At 37.2% G+C, this 27,245-nt stretch overlaps 2 protein-coding genes across 3 annotated transcripts in view; one reads left to right on the plus strand and one right to left on the minus strand.

Annotated features, from left to right (window-relative positions):
- LOC137619652 (ankyrin repeat domain-containing protein 40-like) overlaps positions 1-7,809 on the minus strand; it is a 71,063-nt gene extending 63,254 nt beyond the window's left edge. Inside the window, exon 1 of the mRNA XM_068349880.1 lies at positions 7,695-7,809. The gene's annotated coding sequence lies outside the window, so the exon portion shown is untranslated. The remainder of the gene's footprint in view (positions 1-7,694) is intronic.
- A 501-nt stretch (positions 7,810-8,310) lies between these two features.
- LOC137620257 (clusterin-associated protein 1-like) overlaps positions 8,311-27,245 on the plus strand; it is a 26,804-nt gene continuing 7,869 nt past the window's right edge. For both annotated transcript variants that reach the window (XM_068350499.1, XM_068350500.1), the window contains exons 1-7: positions 8,311-8,432; positions 10,625-10,821; positions 12,612-12,788; positions 16,202-16,297; positions 17,766-17,983; positions 20,843-20,993; positions 25,142-25,331. In XM_068350499.1, coding sequence (XP_068206600.1) covers positions 8,411-8,432; positions 10,625-10,821; positions 12,612-12,788; positions 16,202-16,297; positions 17,766-17,983; positions 20,843-20,993; positions 25,142-25,331 — 1,051 coding nt within the window. In that variant the 5' untranslated portion in view covers positions 8,311-8,410. The remainder of the gene's footprint in view (positions 8,433-10,624; positions 10,822-12,611; positions 12,789-16,201; positions 16,298-17,765; positions 17,984-20,842; positions 20,994-25,141; positions 25,332-27,245) is intronic.

Here is a 27,245-nt window from a genome sequence, read left to right on the forward strand (position 1 = left end):
CCCCACCCCTCCTTCAATGCGTCCGTGAACAGAAGCATCTCCGGAGGGTCGGCTGCAAAGGTCATCCCTTTGAGGGTGTTCGTCCTGCAACTCCACCATTCCAGGACCCGTTTCGTGTTCGGGAACACCGGGACCACTCTGTGAGGGGAATTCGTTTGGTTCCAGCTTTCCTTTAGGTTCCATTGGACTTCCCTGAGCTTTAGCCTGCCCTGGGGGACCAGTTTCAGCAATGACACAAGGTGGCCTATCAGTCTCTGCCAGTCCTTCGCTCTCATGGGTTGGTCCGTCAGGAAGGGGCGGAGGACCTGGTCTAAGTTGTCCAGCCTGTCCGCGGAGGGGAAGGCTTTCACTAACCGGGAATCCAGAACCATTCCGAGGTAGGTCGTCCTGGAGGAGGGTATCAGTTGGGACTTCTTTAGGTTGATGGTGATCCCCAGAACGTTGCAGAACCGCAGAAACATCGCGCCTTGCTCCTTCAGTACTTCCTCTGAGGCTGAAAGTAACAACCAGTCGTCCAGGTAACGAATCAGGCGAATGCCCTGTTCGTGTGCCCAGACTGAGACCGTTGTGAAGACTTGGGGGGCAGTGGACAGCCCGAAGCAGAGGGTCTTGAACTGCAACGTTTGGTTCTCCCATTTTACCCGTAGGTACTTCCTGCTGGAGGGATGAACCGGGATTTGGAAGTAACCATCCTTGAGATCTACTGACATCATGAAGTCCCCTTCTCTCAAGGACGCCAAGACTGATTTCAGAGTGTCCATTTTGAAGTCGGTCTTGCAGACGAACTTGTTGAGGGCTGAGAGGTCAATGACCAGTCTCCATCCTCCTGTCGCTTTCTCCACCAGGAACAACCTGCTGTAGAACCCCAGACCTGGGTCCTGGACAGGTTCCATTGCCCCTTTTGCCAACATCGCTGAGACTTCTCCCTGCAGAGGTGTCTGTTTCAAGGGATCCTTGGGGGCTAGCCACTCCGCCTGCTGGTCTGGCATCAGAGGTGGAGGGTCCACTAGGAAGGGCAACCTGTACCCTTCCTTCAGTACTGTCTCGGTCCACGGGTCTGCTCCGTGTTCTTCCCATGCTTGACAAGAACGTTTGAGGCATCCCCCCACCTAAGGCTTCGGCAGGAGTAGGGGGCCTCTCTCCCTATCTTCTCATTGAGGAGCGGCCTAAGCGCCCTCTTCTGGACGCAGCGAACGACGGCCTATAGGCGGCTTGGGTCGAGGCTGATCCCCTACGGGAGGGCTGAGACGACTGGGACTATGTTGTCGTCGAGTTGTCTCTCCTAGGCTGGCTAGGAGCTGGCCAAGGAGGGCGAGGCGCGTCGACGGAGGACCTTCTGAACGTCGGCCTTCTGACCGGGTGGGGCCTGGTCTCGAACGGTTCCTTCAGCCTCCGAACTCTCTCCATCGATTCCTCCGCTGCCTTCGGGGGAAAGATCGCGTCGTCCCACAGAGTCAGGTTCCTCAGAGATTTGGCCTCTCTGTCCGGCAGCCTCCTAGTCAGCTTGCTTAAGACGGTGTCCCTCCTTCGTAGGACCCAGTTGGCGGACAGGGCTAGCGACTGGTAGGATAGGAATTTAAGGGCCTTACCTCCCGAACTGATAAGTTCCTTGAGTAAGGCCTGGGTTTCCAGTATGGTCAGGTCGTAGGATGACTGTACGCCCACCAGGGTGGAAGCCCAGCAGTCCAGCCAGGAGGAGACGTTGACTAGGTCCTTCGAGATCTCCTCCATCATAACCGCCTCCGAAGGAGAGAAGCAGATCGGAGCCGTGAACGCCCTTTCTTCTGAGGCTCCCTGCCCCAACACGGTGAGTGCTGGCTCCAGTGCACAGGCGCCCACTCGCTGTCCCTCTGGGAGGTAGAACTTGCTCTGGGACTTCAGGCCCTGGAGCAGCTTGGAGGCGCCCTGGCTCTTGGGCGCCTCGGCGTGGTTGGCCATGATTCTGTCCACGTGGACTCTTCCCAACTTAACGTCCCTCGCTAAAGGAAGAGCCAAGGAGGGGCGCTGCTGGACCGGGGCGTCCACTATCCTGTTGAGGCTGGAACGCCATGCATCTTCGGAGGAGGGTTCTGGCACGTCCAGCCTGTGGTGGCTTCTGATGAGGCCTATCACCCTTCGATAGGACGATACCTCCGCTGCCAACCCCTCTCCATGGTCGTCGAGATCCTCCGACGGGCGCGCTGACACATGTGACGGGGGTACTAAAGACGGAAGACCTCGCACGTGGGGGAGTCCTGGACCGACGCTCTCGCAGGGGTTCACGTCGAAGGACGGGCATCGCCGTCAGGACAGGGGCCTCCGTCCTGGGTCCAACATCTCTTCCGGAGGTTCTCTTATCTGCGGGCCTGCCCGTCGAGGAAAGCCGAGGGCTACGCTCGTGATGAGCTAGGTGGCCTTTGGAGGTCAGGACTCGGCTGCCAGACCGAAGGGGCGACTCTCTCCGCTGGGCGGATGGAGCCGGAACCTTCGCGGTCTTACGCCTGTCGACTGGAACCTGCCCTGATGAGTCCCTCCGTCGGGTGCCGCTGCTGCCGGAGGAGTATCTATCCGGGGAGCTCATCCTCGGACGCCGACTCTCGTGGCGCGACCTCGAGGGGGAGCGAGAGCGCGACAACTTCTTGCGGGACTTCTCCCTTCGTCTCCTGAGCTTCCTCAGCGCCTCGTCCTCCGAAGAGCAGGAAAGCTCCTCCACTGAGGAGACCGACGACTTATAGGCCCTCTTCGAAGACCTCGCCTCCCTCGTTGGTGTAGGAGGATTCCTGCGACGCTCCGTGGAAGACGACGCCTGCAAAAACACCTCTGGGAAAACGGCCGACGGCGCTGGGGGGGAGCGAGGAGGCTCTCCCGGGGGAGACCAGGTCCCGAAGTCTTCCTCCATCCTCATCGGAGACCTGAAGGGCGACCCCAGCCGGCGGGGAAAGCTCCTTCTCGACGTCGCCCTCGGCTGCTGAACCGCCTGAAAAACACGCTCAAGAGGCTGGGGAGGAATTACTGCAGTAACATTTTTCCCCCACATGGGGTCATCTGAGGAGACGTGACCTGCTGGCACCAGGCCACCGTCTCCCGAAAACACTCCCGCCCCTCCCTCAGGCCTCTCACTCGCCTGGAATGACGCCACAACACCACTGTCTTGAAGGTCAGACTCTTGGGGAAGGGCCGCGGGCCTCTTCCCCGCAACGGACTTACCTCGTCCCCTACTCTGGGTAGGGGAGGTTGGAAGAGAAGCTTGGACCGACGAGACGCCCGGCGAAGCAAGGGAGGAAGGGACGTTGGGTTTCTTAGGCGACTTCTTCGTCGCCTTCTTCTTTTTGGTGCTATACCGCACCCACTGCACTTCATTCCAGGACTCGCAATCCGGACACGTGGCGGAAGGGGAACACATGCTGCTCCTGCACGAGGAACACAAAGAGTGCAGGTCAACTTCGGGTTTCGAGAGGAACGCTCCACACGATTTGCCGGCCATAGGCCCAGGACAACGGCAAGGATGCTCCATGATGAAGGAGAAACACTACAAGACACAAGCGCGCACAGGGAAAGCACAAAGAGAAAGCACAATGGGACCACGTGGGTACCGCGTGGGACACAAAGGGTCGGGGACACACAAAATCACACTGGGATTAAGGAGAGCGGCAAGATGATATCGCGACGCGACCAGAGAACTTACTGGAGGTCGAGACCTGAGCAGGCATGCTCTCTGACCCGGGGTTAGCCTCAGGGCGCGTATCACTCCGCCTGAGGTTACCCCTCATAGAAAATGGGTTTAGGGTAAACTACACAAAACTCTGGTCGGATGGGAGGAGATCCCAGATACTCCTAAGAAAGTAGTTCGAGGTAAGTTCTTCGTGTTGGAACAAATCTATTTTAATGTTGTTCATCATTATCATCATCTCCTCCTACACCTAAATACTTCTCCGCTCATCATCTACTTCGCGCTTCACAGTCCTTAGCCATGTAGGTCTCGGTCTTCCAACTCTTCTTGTGCCTTGTGGAGCCCAGCTGAATGTTTGGTGAACAAATCTCTCTTGGAGAGTGCAAAAAGCAGGCCCAAACCATCTCCATTTACCCCTCATCATGATCTTATCCACATAGGGCACTCTAGTAATCTCTCTTACAGTTTCACTTCTAATCCTGTCCTCTCATTTAACTCCCAATATCCTTCTGAGGACTTTCTTCTCAAATCTACTAAATCTATTGGAGATTGTTTCATTGTCATTCCATGACTAATGTCCACAGAGTAACACCAATCTCACTTATCTGATAAATAGTCTGATTTTTATATGTAATTTCAGGCGATTTGATTTCCAAATTTTACTTAACCTAGCCATTGTCTGATATGCTTTTTTTCAATCTCTCACTAAACTCTAATTCTAAAGACCCTGTATTGGAGATCATAGTCCCTAAATACTTAAATGATTCTACCTCATTAATTCTTTCTCCTTCCAATGATATTTCATCTTCCATAGCATACTCCATTCTCATCATCTCTGTCTTTCTTCTGTTTATCTTAAGCCCAACCTCCTGTGATGTTTCATGCATTCTGGTAAGCAAGCATTACAAATATAAAATCAATAATTATTTTGGAGAAAATAAGAGGTGAACCTTGCGTATTTCTAGTATTTTGAACAATTTTGATGACAATAAGGTGTATATTAACATGAAAAATACCCAGATATCCGCGTTAAAACGTGTTCATAACCTTTCGACGTTGCTTTTCCTATTTTTAATTTTCCCTTTAGGAGGAGAACCTGTCTATCATGAGTAATCATATACGAAGGACTAATCAGCATGTTCTTCATTATCACATAAATTTCAGTCCTTGTGTGACTCTTTTATGCCAATGACCTACATTCATTTTGAGAGATTCTCTTGAGTTGTCTTTCAAACATTGTTGCTCTGATTTATGTTATATGTTTACGAGTATTCATACTATACTGTGATTTGCGAGGATTTCATAAATGATGTGTCTACTGTACAGATAAACTGTTGTGTAGCCATAGTTCTTTCACAATTGTATTAAATAGCCAAACTGTAGTATCTTGTTTGTCAAAGGAAGAACAGCACATTTGGAGATGCCATCACAAAATTTGTGTGCCGACAACCAAAAAATGTCGCCGGTTCATCGTCAGTTGATAGTTATTAGGGAATATTCTTAGAAACAGATAATTTTGAATATTGGAAAATTCTGCTTTTTGTGAACACCTTTCTATATCACAGCTGGGAGCACGGGACTGTTTTGACCATCTTAACTTTTCTTTGGAGTCTTCTGTTGATTGGCGATCTCCCTGCTCTGTGGTAACAGACGATTCATTCAAGTACAGTTTCTATCAGAGGCTCTGGTACTGAAGTTGAGATTGAGGAGACACTCATAACCAAATGCAAATATGGAAAAGGGAGAATTTTGAAGCAAGTGTATTTGTTTGGTAGCATTGAAAGTATCAATAATCATGGTTTCATCATTCCATTGGTCAATGGCCCTGTTTCTCAACACCACGATACCCTGCTGCTCAGAAGCCAGCAATATATTTTGCCAGGGTCAGTTATCTAACTCTGACCTATAGGCAGTTTATTGTGACCTGCATTTACATTTGCACAGCCACCTGACCGTGAATCACCCAGTATAGTTTGTGTCCTTTAAAAATCATGATATCCACACTTGGAATATCAACTGTTTATAGAGAAACGTCACAGAGTCAATCAAGAGACAGTATACTGTAGGCTTATACGTGACGTGTTTATATCAATACCATGCTGGGTATTGATAAAGCCCCTCCTGATAACTTGCAACACGTTTTCTAGCGACAGGCCTCTAAGCTATACCAGCATGTCAGTCAGCATGCAGCTGCGCAGCAGTGTTACCGCCTTGACCAAACTCAGTGTGGATAAATGCAGAGTTGCCATTGTAGCTGCAAAGAATTTTGGCAAGCGATTTGTTATGTTTTCAAGAGAGTTGACACTTGGAAGGAGATTCTAAATTTTGATACATATTCATAATCTTATTGTTCAAGAATCAAATAGAAATATCCTAATCTATATTAGTTTTATTGTAATTTTGGTTTCATTACAAAGCTTAATTACCAAAATTCAAATTAATATTTCAAAGTGTGTTTTTTTTGGTAATTGTAGTCAGAGGGAGCACAGAGAAATGCCAGATATCACCACTTATCCCCGTCTTGAGAGAAAAACCACAAAACGGCATCATTGACGCTCAGCCTGAAAAACCGTACGTCGATGACCTGAAGCCATATCCAACATCTCCAAACAGAAAGAAAACACAATGAAATTCGGATAAGGACACTGTGTAATAAGTTAGGCTGCAAGGAAATTCTCATGTTAGAGCATATTCCTTTATTTGTTTCCCTCATGAAATACAGTTACTTACAGGCATGAAAATATTTCTAAATGAAGTCATGTATCTGATTGGCTTAAAGAAAACAGGTGAAAATGAAGGAGGCGCAGATTGGTTAATTGGATGATGATTGTAAATGGCTGACACTTCTAGCACTAAGGCAAAATGCTTGCTTGCATTTAGATTGGCCCCCTTATAAAGAGGGGGACCACGGGCTCTTACACAAAGGCAGCCCGTAAGTGGGATAATCTTGTTAAAGTGGCACATCAGATCAGGAACACAAAGGACGGACAGGATGACAATGGGGGATGTAGCCTATGTATGATAGCGGCCACCTGTATGTATTGTTATGGCTAACTTAGAATACGGCAGTGTAAGGGGGGTCCAAGGGGGGCATTAGCACCCAAGTTAGGTATATAGGTATGGAAATGCCTTGTAGGTTAGGTTGGGGGGGAAAGTTTAGGTCCAATTTTAATGAAAGCATGAGGAACTGGCCGCTGAAATACAAAGACTCCAATGATGGGATGACAGCAGCATGACGACCGAGGCTGGAGTCCGAAGGTCAGTTGAGGGCGCCGCAAAGCAGACAAGGCCTTCTTAAACACGGTTCCTCTTCGGTCCTAGAAGAATTGATTTATTCTTATTGTAGGTCCGAACCAGAGGATATCCAGTTAGGGAGTAAGGCAAAATGGGAAATTGAAATTAATTACCCTTAAGGGAAACTGTTTAGTATTACTGTACTTAGCGCCAGGGTAACCCTTCCTAGTAAAAACCAACTTTTCCCTGTAGAAAAACGCCCGTTTCCTTTTAGAATATTTACCAACGATAGTTGTATGACAACGGTATCTTGCAGATACGTCCCTGATTGTACACGATATCTTCGGATAGTTGTTCCGGGTTTAGAACCCTGTGATAACTGACTGTAATTCTCTTGTAATATCACTCGCAGAAATATTATACAGTAGGAAACTGCCGGAAGGAACTTCCACCAGGACGACATGGCTATCTCACCCAAATATAGATTTTTCCTATGTCAAAATCCGTTTTAACTAATACCGGCAACAACACTAGTAGGTCTACCGATTTTAAATTAGCTCGACCCATAATTACCTTACCAGGGTAAAAGTCTACATTTTAGGGGTATGTGGTATGGAATTTAAAAGACGAAAATTTAAATTAGAAAATGCCATACCAGGAGTTTACATGAAATTACATAGTACTAATTTAACCATGCTTTTTAATATGGAGGGACCAGAAAAACATCAAAGTAGAGTATTGTGACGTATAAAGATTATGTAAATTACAACAATAATTTTATACTTCTCAATAAATAAGGGCTATTTCTAACCTGTTACTTCCACTACATAGGTCAACTGGAATTTTGATAAATACGTAGAACGAAGTAACTTTTCTTTCTTCCTATCAGCAGATGAGCGGAGCGTTGTTTACTCTGCACCGTTCACTTTGATAATTCTGAGATATTACAATTACAAATTTAATCCCTTAGAAATTATCAGTATAAGAAAGCATATTTTAAATCAATCATATGTAATTTATATAATTTAAATTATCAAAATAATTTGATAATTTGCTATTATATATTACTCATAATGTCTTCGATAGTCCATAACAAACAAACCTAAATTGTTAGCCACAACAATACATGACTGGGCATAACTCACGAAAAAAGACATTAAATAATTTTCTTTCCTCAGTATCAACTAAACCATATAAATGACATATAAGTGGAAATACAATTAGATTATTTTTTTCAGTGCTAGTTTTGAAAGTAGAATATGTATATACTGTTTGGACATTTTAAAAAATTGAATATATATGTTTTAATGTTAATCTAAAAAATGGTTCATAAATTTCGTTGTTTTATCTACCAATATTCATAATATTCATAAAGATAGAGTAGCCAGATATATCACTCAAATATCTGTATCTTTCGTTGCTATGGCAACAAGTGGTACACAAATACCAGCTGACAATTCTTGCATGCCGCTCAGAAGTGGTATAAGTGAATCAGCTCTTCGTCTGGTTGCATTTTAATCCAGAATAATGTCGTACAGGGAATTAAGAAGTAAGTAATGCAATACGATTTAGTTTTATATGATAAAAAGGGAAAGCATTTCCGTAAGTTTCCGTCTATCTGAATCCACTGATTAATTATGTAACATGTTTTTGGCCGTTCACAGTTTATTTATGATATTCTGAGAATGAAATTACGAAATTTTACTGTATATCTTTCCTTAAAAAGATAAATATCCATCACCATACATTATTCAGTGATGGACGACATAGATTTTATCTTTGATTCAGTAGTGCATTGACGAATAGCCTATAATTGGTTCACTGGTGAAGATAGATTTAAAAAAAAATGTCAATTTTATATTCTTTTCAATACCTATCTTTCTTATGGATCACAGTCCTAGAAATACTTTTGAATAGAAATCTATGCAGACCTTATAAATGGTGAATTGTATTAGGTATAATATACTTGGTGTGAACCTCTGGTCTCTGACCTTCTAATATCGACGTTTGTACTTGATTCTCCATTTGTTTTCATTTTAAAAAAGGTGATTGCAGTAGAGGAAGCAATAAAGAAGAAAATTAGCAGATTAACACAAGACAATGGGCTAGAGTAAGGCTATGATGTTGAGAAAACCTAAATCTAAATTAGCATGTTCGATTTTAAAATTTCTCAAACAAAATACTTTAGTTTAACCGCAAAAGCACAGCAGAATATATATATATATATATATATATATATATATATATATATATATATATATATATATATATATATATATATATATATATATATCCATATATATATATATATATATATATATATATATATATATATATATATATATATACATATATATATATATATAAATAAATATATATATTTATTTATATATATGTATATATATATATATATATATATATATATATATATATATATATGTATATATATATATATATATATATATATATATATATATATATATATTTAATTATATATATACATATATATATATATATATATATATATATATATATATATATATATATATATTTAATTATATATATACATATATATATATATATATATATATATATATATATATATATATATATATATATATATATATATATTTAATTATATATATACATATATATATATATATATATATATATATATATATATATATGTATATATATATATATATATATATATATATATATATATATATTTAATTATATATATACATATATATATATATATATATATATATATATATTATATATATATATATATATATATATATATATATATATATATATATATATATATATATATATATTTAATTATATATATACATATATATATATATATATATATATATATATATATATATATATATATATATATATATATATATATATAAATGCTGTTTGTTGCCTTACAGAAGTTCATATTTATCTATGGAGAAAAATATGTAATAATATAGAAGTTTTATGTTACAAAATAATTATCTAATATCGTAATGTAATTGTAACAGAGAAGCACTATTGTGCTTTGCTTATCACGATGTGTGAAACCAGACTGAATATAATTATGATATGGCAGTGATCCTGTAACTTCCAACCATTACTGACCTCATTTTTGTTTCACTTGTGAATGACTCGTTGTTTACATTTGACACTAGGCCTAGGTTATTGTATTGTTCACAGATATATAGGATAACTATGGTATTGTTAACGTCTTTCATGTGTTTACTAAAGACATATGTAAAAAGTCTCTCTCTCTCTCTCTCTCTCTCTCTCTCTCTCTCTCTCTCTCTCTCTCTCTCTCTCTCTCTCTCTCTCTCTCTCTTATATTATTTTGATGGAAATCATACAAAAACTATTGTTTATATATATAGCTTTTCTACTCAATGGTTGCCATTTCCGGGTTTCTCACGGGATTCAATGTCGTAATTTCTATTTTGCAATGTTTTTATCCATAATCTAACTAACATTTTGTTGTTCATTGCATTTTTTTCAGTTTTTTATACGATACATAAATACCCAATGAAATTTAGTTATGGTTCTTGGTTCCTAACCGTTCTCTATCACTTAAAAATAGATGCAAAGATTTTAAGCTTATACATAGGCCTATTACTGTAATTGAGATTTTTTTACCTGTACGATAAGTAAAATTTTATTGAAAATCTTAATCTTTAATTTCATCCCATTTATTCACCTGCCTGTTTATATCTACAGACTTTGCCGAGATGCTCCGGGCGTTGGGTTTTAAACGGCTCATCTCGGTGGAAAATTTTCGGAGTCCAAACTTCCCTCTTGTGGCTGAAATTCTCGACTGGTTAGTCAAAAGATTCGACCCCAATGTTGATCTCCCAACGGATGTCGACACTGAGCAGGACAGAGTTATATTCATTCGCTCCGTTGCCCAGTTCATGGTAAATAAATTGCCCTACGGGATATTTCTGTTCTTAAAGACATGAATGAACTGTGTGTTTATGTTATATAAGAACCTAGATAGAATAGTATAAATACAAAAGCAAACATTACTTTGCCTTGAAATTATTTTCTTGTGGTTGCTTTTCATAAGATTCGGTGTAACGTATTCACATTTTTCATGTTGGACAATCTTTTGATTAATTATTTCCTTCATTAAATTCTCGTCTTAGATAACTGACCAAAATTTCCTCTGGGTCTTTAATTCTTTAGAAAGCTCACTTGGTTTGATTGCTAATTCTTATTTCGTTAGAAACTCACTGTTCCTGAAGGTCTTTCTATTGCATTTCTGCTCCCATTAATTTCATTTGTCTTAGATTTCTTCCTTAAATGCTAACCGTATTGTTACACTTTCAAGAAGAAATTTCATTCTCGTTGTCGATAGTGATATTATTGTGGATTTGACAACTTACATCGAATACAAAGGGCCACTCAGTGAACTTAGTTTATAAATGAGAGTATACGAAAATAAAAGTCTCGCAGAGCCCTAAACAGTAAATGAAGTATCCGATTAATTAAAACAATAAAAAGACAACACCCAAACTATTGCAGAATTTGCAGTTGTCAACATGGGTATAGCAGATCATGTCCAATAGGTGATGTAAAGGTAGCCAGCTTTGTAACAGGCCTTATTTCTAAAGGTCAATTAAGATACAATTTTGATCTCTCACGCAACACTTGGGCCTGATTATAGGCTATCATGCAATATAACCAAAACGAAAATTTTCATCCATGTAAGCATACAGATTCATATGTAAAAACAATCACGTTTCTATGTTAACCGTCTAGAAAATTCTAGTCGGTTGTTTATATATATATATATATATATATATATATATATATATATATATATATATATATATATACATATATATATATATATATATATATATATATATACATATATATATATATATATATATATATATATATATATATATATATATGTATATATATATATATATATATATATATATATATATATATATATATATATATATATATATATATATATGTATATATATATATATGTATATATACAGGGTATATATATATATATATATATATATATATATATATATATATATATATATATATATATATATATATATATATATATATATATATACAGGGTATATGTATGTATGTATCAGAGATTAAACGTCTATTTCATTTTCATAAAAGTTGATAAATGATAATAAAATCGAAATTCTTCAGTGGTTCATGAAGGGACAGAACGGACATAGGTTAAAGTGTTCAAATGTTGAAACCATTTTTTAATTTATTTTATTTTCAGTGATATTTTTTTACAGGATTTAAATTTAATGATGAATATACTAAGATTATGACCATGCAATCCTTTTTTGAACCCTGGAATTAGTTGATAAGTCGCCTCTATCTTAAGATTTTAATTCAATACTTTTCCATTCATCAGCTCCTACTTCACGCTTCATAGTCCTCAGCCATGTAAGCATGGGTCTTCCAACGCTTCTAGTGCCTTGTGGAGCCCAGTTAAAAGCTTGGTGAACTAATTTCTCTTAGGGGTGTGCGAAGAACATGCCCAAACCATCTCCATCTAACCCCCTTATTAGCGAATTACAAAATAAATTTTCCTTGGTCAGTAATCAACTACTCTTTTAATATATTATATAGATTACTTCACTCTCTATAAACCAGGTTTAAACAAATATATAAATGTTTGTTAATGTGATCTTCTCCCTGTATGTTGCAGGCTTCCAAGGCTCACGTCCGCATGAACACGAAGAAGCTGTATCAGAGCGATGGATACGCGGTGCAAGAGATCCTGAAGGCTCTCACGCTTTTGTATTCGGCCATCCAGAACAACAGTGACGCAACAAAGATGGAAGACCAGGCCCAACCGACGCTCAATTTCGATGTCTCTAACAAGGTGCAGTATTCATTTTGAGTCCCCTGCATGATAACAATGGTAATATAGTCTAAGTGATAGATTATTATTATTATTATTATTATTATTATTATTATTATTATTATTATTATTATTATTATTATTATTATTATTATTATTATCATTAGCCAAGCTACAACCCTAGTTGGAAAAGCAAGATGCTATAAGCCCAAGGGAAAAATAGCCAAGTGAGGAAAGGAAATAAGGAACCCTAGTTGGAAAAGCAAGATGCTATAAGCCCAAGGGCTCCACTAGGGAAAAATAGCCAAGTGAGGAAAGGAAATAAGGAAATAAATAAACGATATAAGAAGTAATGAACAATTAAAACAAAATATTTCAAAAACAATATAATTAAAACAGATATTTCATAAATAAACTATAAAAAGACTTATGTCAGCTCGTTCAACATAAAAACACTTGCTGCAAGTTTGACCTTTTGAAGTTCCACTGATTCAACTACCCGATTAGGAAGATCATTCCACAACATGGTCACAGCAGGAATGAAACTTCTAGGATACTGTGTCGGTATTAAACCTCATGATGGAGAAGGCCTATTAGAATTAACTGCATGCCTAGTATTACGAACAGGATGGAACTGTCCGGGAAGATCTGAATATAAAAGAATGGTCAGAATTATAAAAAAAAAAAAAAAATAATAATCTTATGCAACATACATTATGAACTAATTGAACGACGGTGCCAGAGATTAATATCTAGATCAGGAATAAGACATTTAATAGACCTTAAGTTCCTGTTTTTGTAGGTTAGTTGGAATCTCTCTCTCTCTCTCTCTCTCTCTCTCTCTCTCTCTCTCTCTCTCTCTCTCTCTCTCTCTCTTCTTCTTCTTCTTCTTTTTCTTATTCTTCTTCTTTTTCTTCTTCTTCTTCTTCTTCTTCTTCTTCTTCTTCTTCTTCTTCTTCTTCTTCTTCTCGTGTATAAAACTGCTTTTAAATAAATGCCTTATATTTTGTAATTGTAAAGAGTTTCACCCCATTCTTCTTTAAGGAATTCGAAGAAAATCTTTCTTCTTCTTCTTCTTCTTCTTCTTCTTCTTCTTCTATATAAAAACTGCCCCAGAAACGGTGTGTATAACTGTGTGCGTGCTCTCGTCTACCGCCAATATGTACCATAACGCATCAATTTTATTTCCAAATCTCTTTGATTAAAGGCAAAGCTATGGAAAATAATACTACCCTTTAACTTCCCTTTACAATTTCCAAGATGACTTCTGGGAAAATTACAGGCCGTCTGGATCACTTCCTCCCATTAGGTAGGGGAAAGGAGAAGGTTGTGTCGTGTAGTTGTCTAATTTACTGGCACTGTGATATACAAGTGCAAGGCTTTTAGATTATCATCATATAATTTTTTCTTTCTTTTACTAGGTAAGAACTCCATTCCGGTCTTTTTTTCTTATCAAGAGAAATCTAGGATTGAAAGTCGAAGTCTAAGCTGTTATTTGGTTCAAGCTGTTGATTACAAAATCCAATTATTGGTTCTTGTTTTATAAGTTGTTAGCTACAGTGTTAAAAATAACCGTAATTTCAATCGGACATTCTCCGTAAAAATATAATGTTCCCAGCCGTATTTCAGTAAAATACAGGCGACCGTAATTTTACCCTACTTTATTATTATATTTTATAGTTTGGTGACCGTAATATCACTCCTTTACGTCAATATATCAGTTTTTAAAACGTTAAATGTCTGGTAACATTTATCTCAAGATTTTTACCGTTTTCTTACGGCAAATTTTTAAGTGTACAACTTTCTCTCTCTCTCTCTCTCTCTCTCTCTCTCTCTCTCTCTCTCTCTCTCTCTCTCTCTCTCTCTCTCTCTTACAGAATTTGTTAAGTGTAAAAGTTTAAATTTTCTCTTTTTTTATTCAGAAGTTAAAGGCAAAATTCCAATTATTCTGTCTTTTTTTAAAGAAATGATAAGGTGTAAAAACTCAATTACCTTTCTGTATCTTTCAGAAATTGTTAGTTGCCAAATTCCAATTCATTTATTATGTTACGCTAAGGGTCATTGCAAGGAAATCGTATTTCTGATTTAGTTTATTTAACTGATGCTAGACCTCTCGGTATATTGAGAAGTTCCTGGATATAGAAAAATATTCCTTCATTGTTTATTTATAGATTGCCAGAAGTAAAATCTTAGTTTCAGCACGAGTTCTTCGGAATGTCGTACATGCAAAAACTTCATTACTATGTTTCTTAAAAAGCTGTTAGATCCTAAAGCATATCTTATGTTTAGATAATGATTTTGAAAATAAGTTTAGAAGTTTCTTTAACAGTTTGCTATGAAGAAAATACTTTTATTATCATATAATAGATTCTTAGAGTCCAATAGGGGTGATGTCACAATTCTGAATCTCGCTTCTTTAGGAGTTACCAAATGGAAAACCTCCCTTGGTAGGTAGGTTGACCAAGGCACCAGCCACCCGTCGAGATACTACAGATGGAGAGTTACTGGGTCTTTTGATTGGCTAGATACTACTACATTGTATCCCTCTCTCTTTGGTTACGGCTCATATTTCCTTTAACTACGTATACATCGAAAAGTTTGGTCTATTTTTTACACGTACTTCTATTAACTTATACACCTGGCAGCAGTAATATAATCGAATAATTCTTCTTCACTCAAGTGGTTAACTGCTACACTGTAATTGCTCATTGACTACTTTCCACTTGATAATGGTATAAGAGACTCTATCTATTTTAACCCGTTCTTCTAGGAGAAGGCGTCAATGACCTTAGATGTCAGGATGCCAGAAACTTTCTTTCTAGGAGAAGGACATTAAAAAATCAAACCATTGTTCTCTAGTCTTGGGTAGTGCCATAATTTCTGTACCATGGTCTTCCACTGTCTTGGGTTAGAGTTCTCTAGCTTGATGGTACACTCAGGCACAGTATACTATCTTTTTCCTTATTTCCTTTCCTCAGTGGGTTATTTTCCCTGTAGGAGCCCTTGGGCTTATAGCATCCTTTTCGAAATAGGGTTGGAGCTTAGCTAGTTATGATAATAATAATCATCATTATCATCATCATCACCTCCCACGCCTATTGACGCAAAGGGCCTCAGTTAGATTTCGCAAGTCGTCTCTATCTTGAGCTATTAAATCAATACTTCTTCATTCATCATCTCATACTTTACGTTTCATAGTCCTCAGCCATGTAGGCCTAGGTCTTCCAATTCTTCTACTGCCTTTTGAAGCCCAAATGAAAGTTCGGTGTACTAATAATAATAATAATAATAATAATAATAATAATAATAATAATAATAATAATAATAATAATAATAATGTGATTCAATGTAGACCACTGAACCAAATTATTAAGTCTTGACGACGTTATTATAATCAAATTAATCAATCATTTTGGTTTCCAATTTCATTTCAGATCACGGAACTTAAACACATCAGATCTTTGGCTTCTGAAATCACGAGTCGGGGAGCGACTTTGTATGATCTTATACGTCGGGAAATTGATCTTAGGGTAAGTACTGTATATTGATAGTTTTAGGAGCTCAGATAATTTATTCCATTAACATTAAACATTTCCATTTTTTATTTCCTTTATTTATTTTTTCTTCTTATTACCTCCACCAAAGAAGTTGGGAGGAGGTTATGTTTTCACCCCTGTTTATCTGTTATGTTTTCGCCCCTGTTTGTTTGTTTGTTTATGAACAACTTCCTGGCCACAATTTTACTCATAGGGTAGTGAAACTTTCAGGGATTAATTGTTATGCTAAAATGTGGAAGTGTAGTCAGTTTTGAAAGTCCTAGGTCAAAGGGCAGGGTCAAGGTAGAGTAAAAGGTCAACCGAATTAACCTTAACTTTAACTCCAAGTTCGCACATGGTTATAACATACTTCAAATAAGCTCACGGTCTAAATTGATTCTGGGAAAGACAGGCTGGTTTCGATAAATAAGTTGCCGTGGTGGAGGTCTGCACTCTCAGTGCCTTTTTAGTATTTTTTATTATATTATCTGATTTCTAAGAAAAGACAGAGCTCCAGTACAAAGATTCTATAATTAACAGATGGGCAAATAAATGCTGGGCCAGGTAGAAAACAAAATTATGTAGGCCTAGTCCTTCTTCGAGATTTTGACCTGAAAGTTGTCATTTTTGGTTCAAGTTTATAATGAACTGTCCAAAATAATTTCCCGACGTCATAAATTTGCATGAAATGTCAACCGTCAGGTTACCTATTAACTGTTAATGGATTTAGACTTCTTACTGTTATGTGGAATATAATATTTCACCTTAAATCTTAAAGTAACACTTAGGAAATATAAATTGATTATGTCTTTAGTCATAAGAAGTAATCTTGCCTGATGAACGAAAATTAAATTCGATTATTTCGTTATATAAATTTCACTTTCAAAGAGATGATTCCCAAACGGGAAATGTAAGTTACATCAGATTCATACTCTCTCTCTCTCTCTCTCTCTCTCTCTCTCTCTCTCTCTCTCTCTCTCTCTCTCTCTCTCTCTCTCTCTCTCTCTTATTTGTCACATTCTTAAGTCTCTCTCTCTCTCTCTCTCTCTCTCTCTCTCTCTCTCTCTCTCTCTCTCTCTCTCTCGCATATTTGTCACATTCTTAAGTCTCTCTCTCTCTCTCTCTCTCTCTCCTCTCTCTCTCTCTCTCTCTCTCTCTCTCTCTCTCTCTTATTTGTCACATTCTTAAGTCTCTCTCTCTCTCTCTCTCTCTCTCTCTCTCTCTCTCTCTCTCTCTCTCTCTCTCTCTCTTATTTGTCACATTCTTAAGTCTCTCTCTCTCTCTCTCTCTCTCTCTCTCTCTCTCTCTCTCTCTCTTATTTGTCACATTCTTAAGTCTCTCTCTCTCTCTCTCTCTCTCTCTCTCTCTCTCTCTCTCTCTCTCTCTCTCTCTCATGTTTATATGTTTACATCACAGGTGATAGTAGAAGTAAAATACCCCCTTTCCTCTTTCATCTAAACAGTCCATCCGTTCTCACGTCATTAGCCGACAGCTGGAGCTGACTGAGGTGGAGTCCGGAATGAGATCGGCCATTCAAAGCACGGAGGAAGACGTGAAGAAGACGCAGTACTCTATAGAAAATGTGGGCTCTGACGAGGCCAATCTGGAAGCCAAGATAGAGAAGAAGAAAACGGGACTGGAGAGAGCCCAGAAGAGATTGGTCACACTTAAGAAAGTCAGGTAAGGACTGTAGCTTCTATTTGGCATTTGAGGGAAAGTTCACGGAGAAATTGGCGGGAAGGTGATTTTTGTTACATCACGTAAACGTGAAAGCGAAAGGAGACAAAGGAGCCTTTGTATATCAGCGGCCAGTTCCTCCTATTTGGATGAAAAATTGACATCAACTAACCTAAATTTTCTCCCCTAACCTAACCTACGTACAAGCCGTGTCCTTACCTACTTGCCCCTCTTCCACTGCCGTAATCATCCATACAGGTGGCCGCTATCATACATACACCCCGAGGCAACTTTAAAGAATCTGTGGTAGTAAATTGGAAACGTCCCTGCCTGACAATCTGTTGGTCTTTGGTTCGAGACACGCTCAAACTCGATAAGTTTCTTGCAGCGTTTTAAACCTCACCCTTTTAGTGAGCTAAGGATGGTAGTTTTTGGAGGAGCCTCTGGGTATTCATGCTTAGTCAGCAGTAGCCATTGCCTGGCCCTCCCTGGTCTTAGCTTGGGTGGAGAGGGGCTTGGGAGCTGATCTTATTAACATTAGGTCAATCTCTATGGTATTTTCTTGCTAAGGCATTTTCACTGTCTAATGCATCTGCCATTAACGAGCGACCTTCAAATAGGGAAGATTGATCGGGGAAGAAATTTGTATTTTGTCATGGAGAGTGCATGTTTACGTTAGAAGTTTGAAAGTAAACAGTAAAATCTATATCAGCAAAATTTGACCTAGATAATCTTTACGGTAGAATTTATAGGGAGTAATTGTGTACGGTGAAGGATGATATGGAGAGAAGAGGTTTGGTGGAAGAGGATGCTTGTGATAGAAGGCATTAGAGAGAGCGCATCAGACAACCGATCCCTTTAATGTAGGGATAATGGTGAAAAATGTGTATGGTAGTAAGAATGGATGGAATGATCATAATGGGGTGTTAGGGGGAGATTATCCAGCCCAATGAGACGAACTCTACTCTAGTCGGAATAAATTCTGGAAGGAAGAATTAAATCTAAATGGTAAGATTATGCATTAGATAAAAAAAACTGCTTTAAAGAGATATTCAACTTTTATTGATTAAATCTAATTTTCTGAAAAACGTTAAAATCTTAAAATCATAGTTTTCTGACAAAAACGTAAATTGTTTTTTTTTTCTAAAAAAAGACTGCATTTGCACTTAAGATGTTTTTATAGTTAAAATCTAGCCACACTACCATACTCGAAAACTATCTTATCAGGGTGTGCACATTAAAAAATCCCTTAATCTTGCTAAAATGTCTTCAGTTCTTCTGCCATTCTGATCTGAATATTCCCATCTGGAAACAATTGGTTTCATTTGTTTCAACTAATTATTTACCGATTCATCATTCAACTTACGTTGATTGGGTTATTGTAAAATCCTTTATGCAGGTTATATAATTTTTAAGGGACAGTTTTAACAGCGGTTAAGTTGTGGAAAACAATTCAAAGTTTTTTATTATGTAAGTTAAGCGTCTGGTAGAAATATCATCGTCATCTTCATCATCATCAGCCGTTGCTAGTCCATTGAAGGACAATGGCCACAGACATGTCCTTCACCACACGTCTGTTTGTGGTCTTTCTATGACTCCCAACAAATTACCTTAGCTCGTCAATCAACTGTCTTCTCTTCCTTCCCTTGCTTCGTTTGCAATCTCTACAGACCCATTCTGTCATTCTTCTTGTCCATGTATTATCTGTTAAAAGTATTTATTGTGTAAAACTGAAAAGTGAGTCTGAGAAAAGAATGATATGTCTTGTTAGCCTCATCTTTATGGTTAGAGTGGTATGATCTAAGAAAACAAATCGTGATTGGAATAATGAAAGTTTGGTATTTGCAGCCAATACAGTTCTGATTTGAGATTGCAAGGAGAAACTGCAGGTACCAAGGAAAGAAAAGCTCACAAGAGGAGACTTCTTCTTCTTCTTCTTCTTTGTCTGCATCTTTTCCCACTTTTATGTGGGGTCGATGTTTCTGACCAGCTTTCTCCATCTACCTCTGACCCAGACTTCATCGCCGGTTAATCCCTTTGATCGAAGGTCATGCTTGATACAGTCCATCCACCTTCGCTTTGGTCTCCCTCTCCTTCTCGTTGTGAATATAATTTGATATGCAAGGGAATTGATAATGTATCTTGATATGGACGATGGAATAATGAAAGCATCTCCCACTAGACATCCGAAAGACTTAAGATATTATTGAGGCTTTCAAGAAGAAGCTCAAGACTTTTTTGTTTTTTAAGGGCTTCGATAATGTAGATTGGACAATTAACGCGGAAAACGGAAATGCCTAAAATGTATACGACAAACAAATTTTATAGGTCCTGTAAGGTACAGGGTTTCCATGTGAGATATGACCAGGAAAATGGCCATTAAAGTGAATAAGTAAGTAGTTTCGTATACGGTACAGCATGTATTTCTGTGAATACCAGTCTCACAGGCCTCAAAGTAAGTAAGTAAGTAAGAAAGAAAGTAAGTAAATAAGTAAGTAAATAAGTAAGTAGTTTCGTATAGTGTATATATTTCTGTGAATACCAATTTTACAGACTTGGATGTTTAGAGCAGGAGAATATTCCATGTGAGATATGACCGGGAAAATAGGCCTTAAAGTAAATAATCAAGTCATTTCGTATACTGTACAACATGTATTTCTGTGAATACCAGTTTCACAGGCCTCAAAGTAAGTAAGTAAGTAGTTTCATCTACTGTATGTATTTCTTTGAATACCAATTTTACAGACTTGGAAGTTTAGAGCAAGAGAATATGTACACAACCCAATATCTTAGTAAGAGACAAAGGGTACAATCACTCCCATACATTTCTGATCGTGATTTTGTTTACCTTTCACCTCTCAGGCCAGCGTTCATGGACGAGTACGAAAAACTTGAAAACGACCTGAAGAAGCAATACGATATGTTTGTGCAGAAGTTTATCAATCTGTCATACCTAGAGAACATGTTGGACGATTACGACAAGGTTGAACACGAGAAGATGGTGGAGAGAGAGGTGAGAAGCAAGTTTAGGGTTATTAGATTTTAAACTTTCCTAATGTTGAAGACATGTGTGTTGTTACATTTGGAGAATTATACTAGCCTCTGTACCATGGTCTTCCACTGCCTTGGGCTAGAGTTCTCTTCCTTGAGGGTACACTCGGGCACACTATTCTACCCTATTTCTCTTCCTCTTGTTTTATTAAAGTTTTTAGAGTTTATATAGGAGATATTTATTTTAATGTTGTTACTGATCTTAATATATTTTATTTTTCCTTGTTACCTTTCCTCACTGAGTTATTTTCCCTGTTGGAGCCCCTGGCTTATAGCACCCGGATTTTCCAACGTGGGTTGTAGCTTAACAAGTAATGATAATACTTTGGATTGAATATTCGTTTTTAGTAGATAATGGATTGGTCGGTGCACCAGCCACCCGTTGAGATACTACAGCTAGAGAGTTATTGGGTACTTTAACTGGCCAGACAGCACTACATTGGATCCCCCCTCTGGTTACAGCTCATATTTTCTTTGCTAATACATACATAGAATACTCTGGCTTATTATTTACACATTCTCTTCTATCCTCTAACACCTGACAACACTGAGATTACCAAACAATTCCCTTATTTCTTTTCCTCACAGGGCTATTTTTCCCTGTCGGAGCCCTTGTGCTTATAGCATCCTGCTTTTCCAACTAGTCTTGTAGCCTAACTAATAATAATAATGATAATGATAATAATAATAATAATGATAATGATGATAATAATAATAATAACAATAATAACAATAATGAAAATAATAATAATGATAATAATAATAATAATTATAATAATAATAATAAATAAATAAATAAATAGATAATAATAATAATAATAATAATAATGATAAATACATAAATAAATAATAATAATAATAATAATAATAATAATAATAATAATAATCTATAAGAAAAAACCAACCATAAAAAAAGACATAATTACACTTTTTATGCTCTTCAATCCTCCACGCATGCGCCCACGTAGTGTCACATCCTACAGCAAATGAAAGTCAGAATGAGAACGGAATTTTAATGGTTTTATAACCCTAAAAATAAGGTTTCAGAGACGCGAAAAAAAGATCTCTCGTAATTATGACCCCTACTAAACTGCATTTCCCCATTCCTGCTTATATACCGATTTCTTTGACTTTTTATATTTGAATTGAGAAAGTTTCTAGTGAATAGAATCTACTTTTTTTCTTTAGAGGATGCCATAGTATTATTATTATTATTATTATTATTATTATTATTATTATTATTATTATTATTTGAGATGCGAAAGTGTCTAGTGAATAGAACCTACTTTTTTCTTTGGAGAATGCCATATATATTATTATTATTATTATTATTATTATTATTATTATTATTATTATTATTATTATTATTATTGTTGTTGTTGTTGTTGTTGTTGTTGTTGTTGTTGTTATTATTATTATTATTATTATTATTATTATTAGCCAAGCTACAACCCTAGTTGGAAAAGCAAGATGTTATAAGCCCAAGGGCTCCAACAGGGAAAAATAGCCTAGTGAGGAAAGAAAACAAGGAAATAAATAAACGATACAAGAAGTAAAGAAAAACTTAAAATATTTTTTTGAAATATTTTAAAAAACATTATGAATTGATATAATTTTTTTTATTATATAAATAATTGTCGCCGTTTCCCTTTTTTGGTGATATTTCTTATATAATATAACTTCCTGTTATTGCTCATACTATACTAAAATTTTTTTAATGAGACGCATTTGCACTGACTCGCAGCGGTGTCTTTTTAGTTCGGATAAGTTTCCTGCTATCTGATTGGTTAGAATTATCTCGTCCAACCAATCAGCGAGCAGGAAACCCTTCTGAGCTAAAAGGGCGCCCCTGCAAGTCGGTGCAAATCTGCCTCACTAAAAAGAATTGACTATAGTATGCCCATGCTGTCAATAATAGTTGTATATTAGCTATAAGTTATCTTGAATTGTTCAACTTAATATATTCAGGAAAATGATAAATTTGGTACAGGTAATTTTTCTTTTATCTACACATAGCTGTGCTTGCACTTCCATTGTCCTATTTCTCGTTGTTGTTGTCATTGATTTTGTTGTTCTAGAAGCATTTCTTTCCATTAAGCAAGACGGACTAAGTTTCATCTATTAGACTACACTTAGTAAAAAAAAAAACAATTTTAATAGGAAATTCTCAGTCAAAATATACTCTACTCAGCCGTATATCAGTAAGATACAGGCGACCGTAATTTTCACCCTACTCTGCTATTGTCTTTTACGGGTTGGTAACCGTTATATCACTCCTTAACGTCAATATATCCGTTTTTAAAACGGTAAATGCCTGGCAACATTCATTACAGGATTTATGCAGTTTTTTTTTTTTTTTTTTTTTTTTTTTTTTTTTTTTTTTTTTTTTTTTTTTTTTTTTAACACAAATTTCTAACAGTGACGGGCTGCATAACTGCAAAAGCCCGTGCTTGGCCTTGTTGTCAGGCAGTGGAGAGGTGTTGGAAGGTAACAGTGAAAAAAAGAAAGATGTCCCTGCAAATAAAGAATGAACTTTCCGGACTGGTCCCTCGGGGAGAAATGTCTCATAAGTCACTTAAGCGGGGCCTATACGGTCGAGCAGTTCGACAGACAAGTATTTGTAGTAATGGTCGAGCGTGTGAACGGAGTATATATCTGGTTGTCGAACACGTTCGTCGAACGGTTCGAAGAAAATCGGATCTAGCCTGACTTTTGTGGGCGGGGCTTCATTGTCCACAAACCTTATGCATTTGTGACTGATTCCACCTCTTTGACAAGCAGGTTCGACAACCCCGTTTTTAAACAACATCTATTATATTCTGCTTGTTTACTTATGTCTTCGCTTCTTTCGCACCATTTCTTCTTCTTGTTCCAAAAACCATTTCCCTCTTCCCGCCCCTGCAACTGATTAGGCTTCGTAGATTATTCGGGTAATTGGGGGTTGTAGAACTGTCCATAATCACACACCATTTTCGACAGATGGATGACACTGGAGTATCATCAAGATTCGTGTTCGTGAGCCGAAGAAGCGGTATCCATTTGCAAAATTCGCATGCAAAATGAAGCATTTCCGCTTGCGAACTATTTACTTCTATAATTATTATCTTTTGTCCTGCCTTTGAAGAAAATGATCAATTCTAAACACTTACTTGGTCTTCGAGATCTTACTTAGCATAAATGGTATGTGTTTGTTCCCTCCGTCGAACAGGAAAAATGACTCGTTAGTTTCTTTGGTCGGTGCAACCTCACCATCCTTGTGAACTATGGATTGGGGTTTAGAGGAGCCTATAGGTCTATATGCTGAGTCATCAGCAGCCATTGCCTGGCCCTCTTTAGTCCTAGCTTGGGTGAGGAAATGGCTTGGGCGCTGATCATGTATATATGGTCAGTCTCCAGGGCATTATCCTGCCTGATAGGGCAATGTTACTGTCCCTTACCTCTGCCATTCATGAGTGGCCTTTAAACCTTTAGGTATGACAACTGATTTATCATTTGATTTTATCCTGTTGTTATCACCGAAAGAGTTTCAGTGCTCTGATCAAGGCTCCTAAGTCAAGTATTAGATCAAAGTATTGTTTTACCCTTTTCACGTGTGAAACTTTTCAAATTATTATTATTATTATTATTATTATTATTATCATTATTATTATCATTAGAAGCTCTAAACCACAACCCTAGTTGGAAAAACAAGATGCTATAAGCCCAAGGGCTCCAACAAGGAAAAATAGCCCAGTACGGAAAGGAAACAAGGAAATTAACACATTACAAGAGAAGAATACAATCAAATAAACTATTTTAAGAACAGTAACAACATTAGATTAGATTTTTCATATATAAACTATAAAAACTTAAAAAAAAAAAAAAAACAAGAGGAAGAGAAATAGGATAGAATAGTGTGCCTGAGTGTACCCTCAAGCAAGGGAACTCTAACCCAAGACAGTGTCCATCTCCTAGAAGAGTTGCTTACCATAGCTAAAGAGTCTCTTCTACCCTTACCAAGAGGAAAGTGGCCACTGAACAATTAAAGTGTAGTAGTTAACCCCTTGATTGATTTGAAATCTTGATAAACTGGCGTCACAGAAACTAAGGTTGCGAATACTTTCTTTGCAGACGGCTACGAGAAGATTACTCGAGAAACTGAGGACAGAAGAGAACCGTCTTGGTGGCCATGTTGACGACTCAGATGATGATGACGATGACGATGATGATGATGATGACGATGATGATGAGGAAGATGAGCTGCTGAAGGATATGGCGAAGGGAAATACGATGGACGTAGCGCCCAAACCGAATGGAAAAGGTAAGAAGATCAATCAGTCTATTTTGTTATTAAAAGTATTATCCGTTTAAAGAGGATTGGAGTTCTTAGGAAATTAAAGGATCAACCAATCAATTTTGTTAATAACTCTATTATACGGTTAATGAAGATCGGAGTTCTTAGGAAATTAAAAGATCAACCAATCAATTTTGTTATTAAATGTTCTATCCGGTTGATGAAGATCGGAGTTCTTAGGAAATAAAAGGATCAACCAATCAATTTTCTTATTAAATGTTTTATCCGGTTAAAGACAATTGGTGTTCTTAGGAAATTAAAAGCACGACAAGTCAATTTTGTCAATAACTCTATTATCCGGTTAATGAAGATCAGAGTTCGTAGGCAATTAAAAGATCAACCAATCAATTTTGTTATTAAATGTATCCGTTTAAAGAGAATTGAAGTTCTTATGAAACTTATGTATCAACCAATAAATTTTGTTATCAAATGTATTATCCGGTTAATGAAGATTAGAATTCTTAGAAAATTTAAGGATCACCAATCAATTTTGTTATTATATGTATTATACGGTCAAGAAAAGATTGGAGTTCTTAGAAAATTGCGGATCAACCAATCAATTTAGTTATTAAATCTATTATCCGGTTAAAGAAGATTGGAGTTCTTAGAAGATTTGAGAATCAACCAATCAATTTTGTTAATAAATCTATTATTCGGTTAAAGAAGATTGGAGTTCTTAGAAGATTTGAGAATCAACCAATCAATTTTGTTAATAAATCTATTATTCGGTTAAAGAAGATTGGAGTTCTTATGAAATTTGAGGATCAACCAATCAATTTTGTTAATAAATCTATTATTCGGTTAAAGAAGATTGGAGTTCTTATGAAATTTGAGGATCAACCAATCAATTTTGTTAATAAATCTATTATTCGGTTAAAGAAGATTGGAGTTCTTATGAAATTTGAGGATCAACCAATCAATTTTGTTAATAAATCTATTATCCCGTTAAAGAAGATTGGAGTTTATATGAAATCTAATGGCATTTCACTAACAAAATTGGAATCACATAAAAGTTAAGGAGCATCTAACTGAAAAAATTGGAGTTATTTAACAACACCACCTAAAATGAATTAAATACGGCTAGACTCATTTCAAAATTAGATAAACACTTTTAAGCATATCATACAAAATGTTATTGACTGTATTCCCCCTAAAAATGTCATTAGAAATATGATTTATAACGATTTTCTATTTTTTGGATATAGCGATAAAACATATTTTTCTTCGTAATTTAATATTTTGCTCATGTTATGGCATCAGGGAACTAGCACTTTAGAATATTGCTATCATTAAGTTGTAATAAATCTGATGTGTTCACGAAATTCATGTTTTCCTCTCAGCTTAAGTATACATATATTGTAAAACAAGAGTTTCAAAGTAGCGAAGATTATTGGGAAAAAATTCGTCTTGATTTTTTTTTTAATCCCGGAGGCCGGAGGGCAGTTTAAACATGGCGAAGAGCCGCAGGAAAGCGACTATTTTTTTGCCGCAAAACGAGTCTTTTTTTTCTATTTTTTTTAAAGTTTCTCTTTGTCTGGCGTTTTGAATAAATAGAAAACCGTAAAACATATAGAATTATTCTCGTTAACTCCTGCTTCATTCACATATATTTTTTTGTCCAAGTTTCATTTACGGGTAACGTTGGCAGACGCAAAACGACAGTCTTTTTTTATAGTTTCTCTTTGGTGTTCTGAGTAAACTGAAAACCGTAAAACAACATAGAATTATTCTCGTTAACTCCTGCTTCGTTCAAATATATTTTTTGTCCAAGTTTCATTTAGGGTAACGTTGGCAGACGCAAAACGACAGTTTTTTTTTTTTATATAGTTTCTCTTTGGTGTTCTAATTAAATTGAAAACCGTAAAACAATATTGAAGTATT

This window comes from Palaemon carinicauda, chromosome 26 (genome assembly GCF_036898095.1).
Source record: "Palaemon carinicauda isolate YSFRI2023 chromosome 26, ASM3689809v2, whole genome shotgun sequence".
NCBI classification, from domain to species: domain Eukaryota; kingdom Metazoa; phylum Arthropoda; class Malacostraca; order Decapoda; family Palaemonidae; genus Palaemon; species Palaemon carinicauda.